The sequence below is a fragment of the Pavona decussata genome, unplaced genomic scaffold (assembly GCF_977016875.1).
Source record: "Pavona decussata unplaced genomic scaffold, jaPavDecu1.1 SCAFFOLD_161, whole genome shotgun sequence".
Taxonomy (NCBI): domain Eukaryota; kingdom Metazoa; phylum Cnidaria; class Anthozoa; order Scleractinia; family Agariciidae; genus Pavona; species Pavona decussata.
This window is the reverse complement of record NW_028145572.1, coordinates 1,087,733-1,100,908: the sequence shown is the minus strand read 5'-3', so window position 1 is coordinate 1,100,908 and position 13,176 is coordinate 1,087,733. Positions and strand designations below refer to the sequence as shown.

At 40.2% G+C, this 13,176-nt stretch overlaps 2 protein-coding genes across 2 annotated transcripts; both read right to left on the bottom strand.

Moving 5' to 3' along the window:
* Positions 1-7,091: 7,091 nt before the first annotated feature.
* On the bottom strand, positions 7,092-8,927 carry LOC146464618 (adenosine receptor A2b-like). Its single transcript, XM_085129378.1, has one exon. It carries the CDS (start codon positions 8,650-8,652, stop codon positions 7,627-7,629), a length of 1,026 nt encoding a protein of 341 aa, XP_084985504.1. The 5' UTR covers positions 8,653-8,927; the 3' UTR covers positions 7,092-7,626.
* Positions 8,928-9,756: 829 nt separating this feature from the next.
* Positions 9,757-13,068, bottom strand: LOC146464617 (adenosine receptor A2a-like). The gene has a single exon (XM_085129178.1). It carries the CDS (start codon positions 11,447-11,449, stop codon positions 10,508-10,510), a length of 942 nt encoding a protein of 313 aa, XP_084985304.1. The 5' UTR covers positions 11,450-13,068; the 3' UTR covers positions 9,757-10,507.
* Between the last annotated feature and the right edge of the window lie 108 nt (positions 13,069-13,176).

Sequence of the window (13,176 nt, the reverse complement as noted above, 5' to 3'; positions counted from 1 at the left end):
CAGCGTTGGATTGCAAAGGAACTTTGCTATATTTAAATAAGCTTTTTCTCTTACAGCACGACCATTCGGAACTTGCGGATCTTCTCTCTTCTGATGTCCGTTTATTTCAAGATTGCACCATAAAGTGCATATGAGGTCAAATTTTTTTGGCCTATTTGCCTATTCGGCGTTTTCTTTTTCTTTTTTTTTTTTTTTTTTTGATTATCTTCTCTCGTTCCAGAGATATTCAAGTTTTTGTTAAAAAATTGTTGACGTCACAAATCGTCTCACAATGAAGATAAATCACAAACAAGAATATATATGGAAATATTAAAAAGATCCCATTCAAACTTGGCACAAATAATGCTCGCCAGGTAATACGCCAAAATGATACCCATTTCGATGTTGCCATGGCATTTTAATCTCGGCGCCAGTTCCTTTCTGCTATGAACCAGATTTCTCCATTTTCGACCAGATAAGGAGAGGCATGCAGTCCTACTTGAAACACACGAAATCGGCCATGCTACGCTACCTCTCTTCACCAGCTCATTGGAAGTAAACGATGTCTGGTTAAGACAAATAATCAAAGGCTCCTGTGAGCTGACTCGTGAACGCAAAAGTGAATAGTGGTAACCGTATTAAGAGCGAGTGCACAGAAATATCAAGCAAAATCATAAAATCGCGGCCACGGTAAAAAATGAAACCCACCTTCATTTTCAATTCGTGTTGAGGTCAGTTGTGTGTTTTCAAAGGTTTCGGGGTGTATTTGTTGAAATACGGCCGGATTTTCGATTTCTCACTCTCGCTGGCTAAAAATACCCGAATTAATTAGCAAAAATTAGCATTGACGTATATTCCCTCGCGTAAGAAATAAAAGCTATATCATCAAAAAGTGGAAACTAAACGTAAAAGAAGAAGTATTTGGCCTTTTATATCAGCCGGTTTTTCGTTTCTAGATCATACCTCTTACTGCGAAAAAACACATTCTTTGACGAAGGTTTGACAAGAGCCATAACAAACTGACTTTTCGATGTGTGGCCACTCTCCAATATGGTTCATTTTATGGCTATAGAGTGATAACATAACTTTCGTCCACAGAATATAATCAAAGGCTCCTGTAAGCCAACTCGTGAATGCAGAAGTTAATAATGGTAACCGTATTAAAAGCGGTACTCGCATCAAACTACGCTACAAGGATTCATGGACGCCATCGGTGGGTTCGCAGCAGACCATTTCAGGCTGCGTACGTGAATAGCCTGTGTTTTCTGTGCCAGAAGCTTTTGAGATTTCTCGGATATAAATACGTGTACGGTATCACCGAATTTGCCTCGATTTCACGGCCCTCGAATTGAGGCCTTAAGAGGCTGTCAGCGTTAGAACGGATAAGGCAAATTTCTGCTTTTTACCGATTTCGCTGATTTTTTCTATGAACATCAATCATTATATCCCATAAACAAATATCACATTTACTGAGCTCAATGCGATTTTTTTCGTTGTTGGCGAGACGGTTTACAAGGTGACCTCAAAACTACCCAATTTACATTTGGGGACTCTACAATTTATCTATACATTGCCAGTGCTGCCAAACGTCATTCCTTGCTCAAACAGCTTGAATATCTGGGTAAAAAATGTCTCGTTTGTTTTTCCTGCCTGTCAGGACCCCTGTCAGGCTCGTAAAAGATCGTTTTAACACCGTCTTTACCAATGAAATTTGAAGGCAAGTTTCTCGCCAGGAAATAACGGCGGCTCCACTGTTCTATGTGGAACCGTTTTACACAGAACATGACCAACGTTTTCTTCCGCTCGAAAAGGCCGTAAAATAAACATGGGCCTCTCCACGCATCTTTGTCCAATAAAATTACCCTCTTCAGGAAATTTAAAGTATCCTCCCAATTTTTGGGTGACATTCACGGAAAAGATTTCGAATTTCCCGAGTTTTAATATCACTGCTGTGCCGTAATTATTTCATGTTTCCCTGACATTTTTCCGAAAATTTCTCCAGATTCGCGGAGGAATTTCCTGTGAAACAGGCCCTTGATTAACTAAGGGTTGCAATCCTCCCTGCGCGTAAATGTATTTATCGATGTTATATTTTCAAGGGAACGTGTTAAGTGTAACGGCAGAATTGGCTTAAAGGCTATGAATTGTACACAATACCCGTCGAGAATTTGACAAGGATATGACAAGGAACATGAATGAAACGCTTCTTTCCCTATGATGTCTTCGGGCGACTAGCCAGCCTTAATATCAAAATCATGGCTAAAAAAGAGAGAAAAATACAGCCGACAGCGGTACCTCTGGACACTTTACCGGAACGTTGTACCATGACGATACACCACGAGATTTCGGCCCGCGGTTCGCTTTTGCCAGCTGGAGATGGTTCCGCGCTGCTTTCCGATACCTTGTCCCCGACAAGACAGTGAGGGAGAGAAAAGTCGGCCCCTAGACCATGTGAGACAGATCCCTTTCGTTAGCAACTCAGTTCCACCTTACTGACTTAAACTGAGATTCAGCCATGTATATATATGACAATGTAGTCATTTTGTCTTCCATGTGGTCCGTTTTGAGGTTTGAGCATGCGCATCGGCTATAACGATATAATGAAGGACGACTCGTGGTCAAACAACCTGTAGTCTCAGAGGTACTGCTAGTCTTGGACTCCTTTTACCCTATTTCATTCTTACAATTTTTATTGCCGTTTTACCGAAACGATTTTTCCTTCGATGGATTGTTGAATCAGGTCGTCACTCGAAGAGCTCTCAGCGGTGAAAGCCGTTGCTATTTTTCTGTTTTTGGCCATTAAGTCAACACTTATTTAATGAAAATGTGCCACGTTTGTTACTACAACAACTCAGATGCTACCTTTCGCCTCTTGATGTCTGGTGACATCAATCCTAACCCTGGACCGGTTTCTGCTTCGACTGCTGGTAAGATCAATTGCCTCGTGATGAATGCCAGAAACTTAAAATGTTATCACATCACCAAGACAGCACAACAAACTGGCAATCCGTTTGTAACCTCCATCGCTTCCAGAACCTGGTGTACGCCGAAAATTCTTACGTTATATGCGTCAATGAGACATTGTTGAACCAAAATATCAGCAACAGTCTGAAATAGGAGAGATTGGTCTGATCGAGGTGGTGGTGGAGTTCTTATCGCAATCAAAACAGCCTTCTTCAAAGAATAAAGAATTTAAACCTGAATCGGAAAACGAGCTGCAACAGCTTGAGATAATTTTTGCCAAAATTACTACGCTTTCTGGTCAAAGAATTTTATTGTTTTTGCTATACACCACCCAATGAAGACCCAAGTTGGATGGATGTATTCGATAATTTTCTGCTTGAAATTTATGACCAGGCCCCAGTTGTTCAAAGGGCGGATAACTCTATCCAGCCGATAAATCACTATCCAGCTGACAAAATGTATTGGTTGGAGTACATTTTATCCGCTGGATAGCGATTTATCCACTGAATAGAGTTATCCGCTCTTTGAACAACTGGAGCCAGTTCGACAGTATGGTAATTTCGGGTGACTTTAATTTGCCAGACATCCTCTGGGACTCCATTAACAGCGCATCGGGTGTTAACGAACTAGCCTTTATTGAAACCCTTCACGACCACCTCTTGACACAACTCAATAAAAAACGTACTTGTGGCAACAACATACTTGACCTTGTAATCGCAAGCGTGCCGAACCGTGTCAATGTAACCGACACTGATTGTTTCCAAAAGATACGGGGTTTTTTACAGACCACAGCGTTATCATTTTCCAGTTTAACACTTTTATAAAAGCCCTACAAAAGCCCTGAGATTTGTCTACGATTATGCAAAAGACGACTTTGAGGATCTGCTGTCAGCAATTAACTTCTCTTCGATCATAGCCAATGACGATATAAATACTGACTGGCATCAATGGAAAGACACGTTTCTTGCAGCGGTCTCTGATTACCAAGAGGCTTAAGTGACGGAATCCCATACCTTGGATGTCTGGTGCCATCTATAAGACAAAAGCTGAAATTATCTCCCTCGAGCCACCTAAGGGAGAAGTTAAAAAACAACTTGCGCAAAACAGTTAAGCGCATGCTGCGGAACAGCCGTGATGAGTTTCTTGGTTCCGTCGAGTCCGACCTCAACACAAACCTAAAGCGCTTTTGGTCTATATTGAAGCTGAATTCCAATTCGCATACACTGAATTCCTGATCGAGTCTCGACGCCAATATCAGCCAGTGCATTCGCTGACCCAGGTGAATCGTACGCCCTTAAGATCTTCAGCTGAAAATCCTCAGGAAATAGCCAATCTGTTTAACTCTTACTTCGCATCAGTTCACCCATGACACCCCCTCCCTACCACCCTTCATCTGGAAGGGCTAGCAATGCACCAGCTTCTACTGATATGTCGGAATTAACACTCACGGTTAGCGAAGTCCAATCCGTGCTCGAAGCCCTTGATGCCACGAAAGCCACCCGAGTGCACAGAGAATTACAGGCCCATCTCCTTACCGTCACTGGTATCCAAAGTCTTGGAGCGATGTGTATTTAACACCGTTTAACACTTGAAAGATGGACTTAACGAGGTGGTAAGAGATGTCAACATGGATTCTTTAGAGCTAGAAAATCATGCACCTCCAACCTTTTGGAAGTTTTGGACCACGTGGGGTCCTTACTAGACGACGGAAAACAGGTGGACATGATCTATATGGATATGTCTATAAGGCCTTCGATAAGGTGAACCACGGCTGTCTGCTGCAAAGTTGCACGAGTTCGGATTCAGTGGAGGCAGCCTCTTGCATTGGGTTAGCTCTTACCTGATGGGTCGCTACCAACGTGTAACAGTGCTGGGCGAAACCTCTGATCCTCTGCCTGTCAGTTCCGGAATACCTCAGGGCTCCAGTTTAGGCCCGATCTTATTTATCATCTATGTAACTAACTTGCCCGATTCGGTCCTGACGAGCCATGTTACCATGTTTGCCGATGACACAAAGATATATAAACAAACTAAGTCTCGGGAAGATGCTGCGTACCTACAAGCTAACTTACTTACTGGCTAGTCGACAGACATAACACTTACAGCTGACTGGGATTTTCATGTAGTAAAAGTCTTGTTCGCTGGCACTGAAGAGCAGGTTTTTTTCCCCAGGAAGATTAAATAGTAACCAAGATCGACGTAGGGACACTCAGCTAGTGTTTAGTTCAACATATGATTCAGGCCCGTAACCAGGGGGGGTGCATGGGGTGCGTTCGCACCCCCCCCCTCCCCCCACAGTCCCCAAAGGTCCGCATTTTGATACTCAATATCCAAGTTAAGGAGTGTAGTCCGTTAAAATGGAGTTTAAAACTTAACAGTGATATTTAAACAAAGCCAAAGAGTGGAAAAAGCGGTAATGTATTCACTGGTAAACTAAAACCAGCTGCACTCTAGTAGCCCGAGCCATTCAGAACATTTCAATAAGCGCACAGATGCCCGAGCTTATCTAAATGAATAATGAAGTTATGGTTAAGAGAGAACAGGAAAATAGAAAGAGGAAGGCTGCAGCTAAATCTTGCCAGAATCTCGATACATGGGTCAGACGCTGACAATGACAGTGCAGTCTGCGACGACAGCCCAGCTGAAGCCACGACTTCAGATCTATCTCAGTTAACTACAGTTTTACAGCGTGATATAGAAGGTAAATCACACTTATTTTCGCGATGTCCACCAGTCTTGATCCCATTATTATGCGCTAAGATTTAGTCGCTATTCCTCAATATGAAACAAACTTACATTGCTTAATAAAAAGCCAGTGAGGGAACACAGAGTAACAATTCGGAGAGGGACTGGGGGAGGGTTAATCTAAAGCAGCACCTGGAAATCCACAGGCATCCCAAACCATAAAAATAGAAGTTTTCGAGACACAGAGGGAAAATACATTTTATGTTTCTCTTGGTCTCTTATCGTCATTTCCTGATGCATGTCAATATTCTATGAAAAGCCGATGTGTACTTTCTTATCAATTCGGCAAAATCTAAGATCAGTTACTCCGTTGAACTCGCTTATATTATTCATTCCTTGTGAATGGCGTCATGACGTCGCCGAAACGTCGGAACATTATATCGTTAGTTTTTACTTGCCTATGTAATTCTGCAATTATGTATAAAATTGCAGAGACATTGCAAGCTCCAGTACCTGAAAATACTGATGACAATCTAACGTGGTACCACTTAGAACCAATGATACAACAAGAAATAAATGACATCGGGAAGTTTTCGACGGCCTCTGAGAAATTTGGTTCCTCCGCAAATAAGCTGCCAGTTGATCAGAAGTATCACTTGATTAAAAGTCATTTTGTGCCACCGATTAACTACAACTTTCCAAAGCGATTTCTTCATTAGTGCCGAAGAGGGTTTCAGTCACAATACCACAGTGAGTATTCGTGGATGGTCTACAGCCCTTCAGTAGATGCCATCTACTGAGTATTCTGTAAACACTGTGCTTTGATGACACCTATGCATTGCAGGAAAGACAAGGGCGCTTTCATAAACTGGCATAAGATTCAAGATATGAGCAAATGAAGTACCATCACGACGCAATAATCGCTACCGAATCCTTCCTTAATTCGGTTGAAAACCCAGAGCAAAACGTGAACAACCGAATAGATGACGAAAATCAAGGCTTACAACAACAAATTACACGAATGGGTAAGTGAGAGATAACAGTACATATTGTTTCTTATTTCTTTCAGATACTCCTCAAAAAAAGCTCTTTAGGAGATCATCTTTCCAAATATATATGCGCTCCGAAAGATATGCGCCTGCAACGAGCTGTGAATGCTAAAGAAGTGCGAGTTGTTTAAGGCGGCTGCATGCATATAACAGCGCATGCATGGGCCAGGAAAAGCTGTCGTCCCTCGCACTAATGCACATTCATTATCAAGTTAAAATTGTTTTACCGAACACCCACGGGAGGCTGGAGCTCGGGAAAATTCTGAGGGATTAGTTCAGAGGTATTTTGATGTATCATTCTACATCGTAAAATTAGTCGTTAATAACTTAATTCAAACAATTGTATTCGACAAATGTAATATTCAGTTCCTACCGTGTACTTTGCGGTTACAATTTCTCATGTATTGCTACTTTCCTAAATAAATGGATCAGAACAATAAAAAATACATTTTGGTATTTTGGTCCACTTTGGCCTCGTTAGCACCCCACCCCCCCTCCCCCCCCCCCCCACATAAAATCCTGGTTACGGGCCTGCGATTAATTTTCTCTAAAAGTGTCGTTGGGTACTCCTGATGGAAACAGGAAACACACTGGACAACATTGAAATTCACAAATGCTTCGGTAACGTTTCCTCTTTGCAAATGTCTCTTTTAGGTTATTTTTTGACAATCTCGGAGACATTTTAAAGAGGTATTACTTTACAAGTATCTCTCAACGATAAATTGAAAAAGTTGTTGTAAGGTTCTTCAGCCAACGCCACTGTGTACTTGACTCGCCGGATAAAATCGCGTGAAGAGTGTGCGAAGTACAGTTGAAACGTACATAACACGTTTACTCAACGTTCGCGCCCCACACAAAAAAAAACTGACTTGTTGTGAAGAGTTCGCCAGGATAGAGACATTCCTTGCGAATAGTCCGTCAATAATTTTTCCAACTACTACTGTGGTATTCACAAGTTTGTGGAACGATTACCGGCTGTTGGATCTGATACAGTCGAAGTGCGAGAACGCAATTCTCCAGTTCGCCCCAGGAATAATGTCGCTTGCCGCATAGCTGTGTGCAGAGTTAGTAACATTGCTTGGCGAATTCCTCTCATGCGATAGCAGTAAATAAAGGGATTCATTGAAGAATTAATGTTAATAATCGTAAGTGCGAAGTTAACTGCAATCCAACTGCATTTCGAGTAGCCGTGGAATTTGCTGAAGGCCAGACAAATCGAGTAAGGAAGATAACATAAAACAAGAACACAATAGACCAGGAACATATTAGTAGCGTTCTTTCTTCGCTGGACGATATTCTCGTTATTTCTGTCATTTATCTCGCAAGCTTGTATTTGCCTTCTGTGGTAACGAATTATTTGGTAAATTTGCATGTACATCAGTGAGGAAACTAGGAGGCAGAGGATGATTCCGACGGCAAAAAAATACGATCTGTATTTAGGCGCTAAAAGAACCCAAATGAATGGTAAAATTCCACAAACAAGCCACAAACATATCAGAAAGATCTGTACTCTTTTTCTTGTCACTACATTTTCGTATCTCAAGTGTAGAGAGAGTGCTATGTAACGTTCGGCGCTGATGGCTACAACCGTGCCAAACGACACGCAGCTGAAGATAGAACCGAAAATGCTCACGGCGATAGAAATGATACAGCTTGAAGAAACTGGTCCGTTTTTAGCGAAGACGAGTAGAAAGCCGATATAGACAGGTTGTCCTATTAAACCGACGCTCAGATCCGACAGCGCAAGCCCAATCAGTAACATGTTCGAAGGAGTACGGAGTGTGTGCGATCGCCATATTGAAACGACGACGAGAAGGTTGGCAAACGTTGCTATGATGCAGAAGGGGACGTTGAAAATGGCGTTAAAAACGAAAGCTGTTTTAAAAGGTTCATTCCCTGTTGTTTTCGTGTATCGATAGCTGCTGAACCGATCACAGAAGAGCGCATTTTGTGGTGTGCTTGTCGAGTTATTCATCGTGTTGTAGGGCAACAACCCGCAACAACATGAAAACCACGCAAGGCAGGCAGCGTTGTGAATAAAACATCAGAAAGCCTCGGGGCTATTTATTGCATTAACATGGAAGAATGTTCGAAAATGATGACTGTCACAGAACTGAAACGGAAATTATACCTTGCTTGATTTAAGAAACAACCTGAATTTGTTAGGCAAAAATGCGGCGTTGCCTGTAACTTCTGTGAGTGATGAAATTGTGAAATGAAGCAAAATGGTTACGCGGATGAAAAATGCTGAAGATACTGAATGTTTTTTTCTAAATAGCATGATAAACATCGGAAATTGGATTTGCGTAAGCATGGTTTTGTAATATTTTGAGTGTTTAGAGTGAAACGTGCCGGGCAAGGCGAAAAGATACATCCATTATTAAAATCTTGAAAGCGAAATAGCAAAACAATACTCGTGACTTTTTCGACTGTAATCAAATGAATAAAAGCACTAGCAACCTTAACGTTTTTTTAAAGAGTTTAATAGAAAAAGAAAACTGAATAAGGAAGTGAAAAACTACACTGGCGAGATCAAAAATTAAAAGATTTCATTTTTCACTGGAGTCACGATTCAGAGTCGACAAATTTTATCATGTCGTATTGTTGGAAATCCGAACGAATGACAAAATAAAACCTTTAGTTTTTGCCGTTTCTTTATCCCCCATGATTAATTTTGCCTGATTTCATTCGTATTTCTCCTACTGCTTCAATTGAATTAAATTCTCTGTGCTTGTTTTGGTTTCTGTCTTATTCCTGGGGCAAAATATCATTCGTATTTCCAAGCTAATATAAAATCCCATTTGACGTATTAATAAACACTTGATTCTTTTTAACCTGGGCAGTATTTTCTGAATCCACACAGTATTCCGTCCACATCAAACCCCGCACTTCAGAACATTGAGTAATTAAAATATTACGTAGTGGCTATATTTTGTTATCTTTTTTAAAATCAAAATATTACACAAACGTGGCACGTATCTGGAAAACAGGATGTGGGCGTTATGATAACAATAATTGTACACGTCACAGGGTTTCAATCATTCCCAGGGTACTCGTAAAGCACAAACAAGCAAAAAAAGAAAAACGTTTTGCGAGTTTTAAGTGTTTATTTTGACAGTTTATACAATGAATTATTTTGCGAGCGAGCGCCAAAAATTGCCGCGCTCGCGCTACCATTCCTAAGAAAACTAATTAGTAACTTGTTCCGTCTATTTTCACGACGCAGTGGTCCCGGTTTGTACATCCCGCTTATAGTGATAAGGACTGAGGAAATGATTTCACTGTTATAACCTTAACTTATCATGTATGTTTGTAACAAAAGGCTTCTCTTCAGCATTCCACGTATGTTTGGTAAAGAAGTAAATCATTGATAAACGTATTTGAAGAATTCAATGGATGGAACAATTTTTCGTCACAGACAAGAATAGCCCTTTATTTTTTTATATTTATTTCGTTTTTTTTTTTTTTTTTTTTGCTTTTTTGAAGCACACTACAGCCTCTTGGGTAATGTAGATCAATCCTGTACCTAGGGTATCGTTCAGCCGACCCATTTTCCCTTTTTGTCCAGTTTACTTAAACGTTCAATATTTTTTTAAGTGGGTAAATACAAGATGTCCAACATCGAATGGAATTAAGGAAGAAGTCATTTTTGTCAGGTGTTGATAAGCTTTGATAATTTTCTGAAAACAACGTAGTTACTTTTTCTTACATAAATCATCTTTTATATACAATGTATTACTAAGGCTTGCCAACTAGCACTGCACAGTAGCTGTCATTGTTTGTTGAAAAAATGTCCTCTATTAAGTGGTGTTCTTGTTTTCAGCTACATCTCATTTTGCTTTTCCCATCTTCAAAGTTACATATAATGTATTCAGCATTGCTCTTCGAATTTCCCTCATACGATAGCAATATATGAGTGGATTCAACGAAGAGTTTATGTTTATAACTGTCAGTGCAAAGTGAATAGCACTCCAGTTCCATGTTGAGTATCCCATGATTTTTCCCAAGGCCAGACAAATCGAGTATGGAACATAGCAACAGAGAAGTGTACAATAAACTATAAACATGTTGTACGCTGATTTTTTACGACAACGTATCTTGTCAAAGTGCTCTTTGTTCATGGAGACTTCGTGGTTTTTTATTTGTCTGAGATGAAAGCGAACGATGTGGTATATTTTAATGTAGGCCAGTGTGGAAATTATCAAGCATAGTAAGATTCCCGCCACGTAATAATACGATTTATATCTTGGAACAAAGAGGACCCAGACGAATGGGGAAATTCCGCCAAGAAGCCATAAAATGACGAGAAAGCATCGCACACGTCTCACTGTGATGATCTCTTCGTATCGCAGGTGAAGACGAAGGGAGAGATAGCGCTCAATACTAATCGCTGTCACCGTGCCAAAAGACACAGAAGACAGACACGAAGCTGTCGAGTTTAATGCAACGGCTGATATACAAGTAAATCTCTCTGCACCGCGGATAGCGAACGACAGAAGATATGCGATAAAGGAAGGTTGGACAAGTACACCAACACCTAGGTCCGACAGCGCAAGTCCAATTAGCAACATGTTTCCTGGAGTACGAAGCGTATAGGACCGCCATATTGAAACGATGACAAGAAAGTTGGCCAGCGTTGTTGTGATGCAGAAGGGGACATTAAAGATGGCGTTAATAACGAAAGCTGTTTTAAAAGGCTCATTTCCAATTGTCGCCATGTAGTGGTAGCCTTTGAAGCGGTCACAAAATTCGACGTCGGAAAGATTCATCATAATATGTTTGCCGCCAGTCGCACTGAAGTGCTTTCAACGGACAAACAGGTTCTTCAGAAATAGTGTATATCGATCTTAAATAGAATTTCCAAGGTTTCGTGTCGTCCTTGCGATGTTTTGAAAACGTTTATCCGAATAATGACCAGGTGTCATATAGATTGATTATTGTTAGCTTATTACGTAAATGGTCTCGAACGAAAATCTTACCGACTATATGTAGCCAAGATACGCATAACATCAACACTGTGATCGCTTGCATAAGCAGTGAGTCTGCAAAATTTTCCCTTTGAACATTAAATTTCGTATTTACTGGATTTAACCAGTCGTTATTAGCAACCTTGTGTCAGTAAACCTCGTGAAAAATGGTTTTGACTTAATCTTTTTTGGCATATATTACTGACACACTCGAAATGTAAATTTTATTCAAATATTCGTAATTTCAGCAATCGGAAACAAATGAATATTGGTTCAATATACGAAAATGACAAAGCGATTTTTTGTGGTTGAATGTTTGTTCATTTTCTTTTCTTGCGAACACGGTCGAAGATCAATCGACCAAATATAAGAACATTTTACGGGGAAAATCAAGGTTTTCTCCCTTAAACTCAACAGGAATTCTTCCGGCCAAATAAGCCAGAATATTTTGGTCTCAATCATCAGTTCTTCTCTTATCTTTTCTTGACGACGTGTCTTCCCTTCATTTATTTTTTTATTTATTTTCTTCTGCCCATAATTTAAAGGCCATTTATTTTGTTATTAAAAACAAATAATTCCATGTTAAATAGATATGTAGCGTCTGTTTGACAGCTTGCATCTCAAACTTAAAGAGAGAGGTCTCTAGAAACTGCAGATGTTTGGGAGAGCCGAGACATTTATTCGTATTTTTGGCGGACAAAACTCAGTGTAAAGTAATTTAGTTAAGGTTAAGAAAAACCTTCCAATTGAAAAACCGAAAACGTAAATTTCGCGTGACGCCTCTAAAACGTTTTCGCGGAAATTCCCTGCAAATAAAAGTTTCGTGCACTAATGAAGATTTCGTGCTGATTTCCAGCTTTGTTAAAATTCATTTGCACCTCAATACAACGTGGATATCGCCCGAGGCTTTGTTTTCCAGTGAACCTGTCATTTCTTTTATTTAGCTGTTTCACAGATAAAATAATTTCTGATGAGGGAATTTAAACCGAAAATTTTGGCTAAATGGAATGGAGGCGCCCCTTATTTTCGATTTTCGAAAACTTTTCCGGCAGAATTAAAGGTACGCGAGTTGGTTTTTGTGCGAGGCTCCTGAAAAGTTTGCAAATTTTATTGCGGTTTTTGGTCAATCTTACCCGTGTAGAAACAAAACCTGTTTCCAAAAAAAAAATCTTGGAAAAGTCAAACATCGCAAAGCTGATGAATCAAAAAAATGCCCCGTCAGCAAACTTTTACTTAACTTTCTAACTAACCGCAAACACAGTCGAATATGAGAGCGAACCAATAGCTCTATTTCGATATGTTAAAATGCGTACTTAGCTCCGAGGTTGAGAGGAATCAAACAAAAGAAATTATACGGAAATTCATTTATGAATAACTTATTTATTTTATTTTACTCCCCTTGGCCTCGGAACCAAGTTAGAATTTTTTGAAAATATACCGAAATCCTTCTATTCTAGGTGCAAAATCTACGTTCGTTTTCTCACCTGTCCCTGGCTGCCTTCACCGCTCAAGATTTAATAGGCAACACGAGG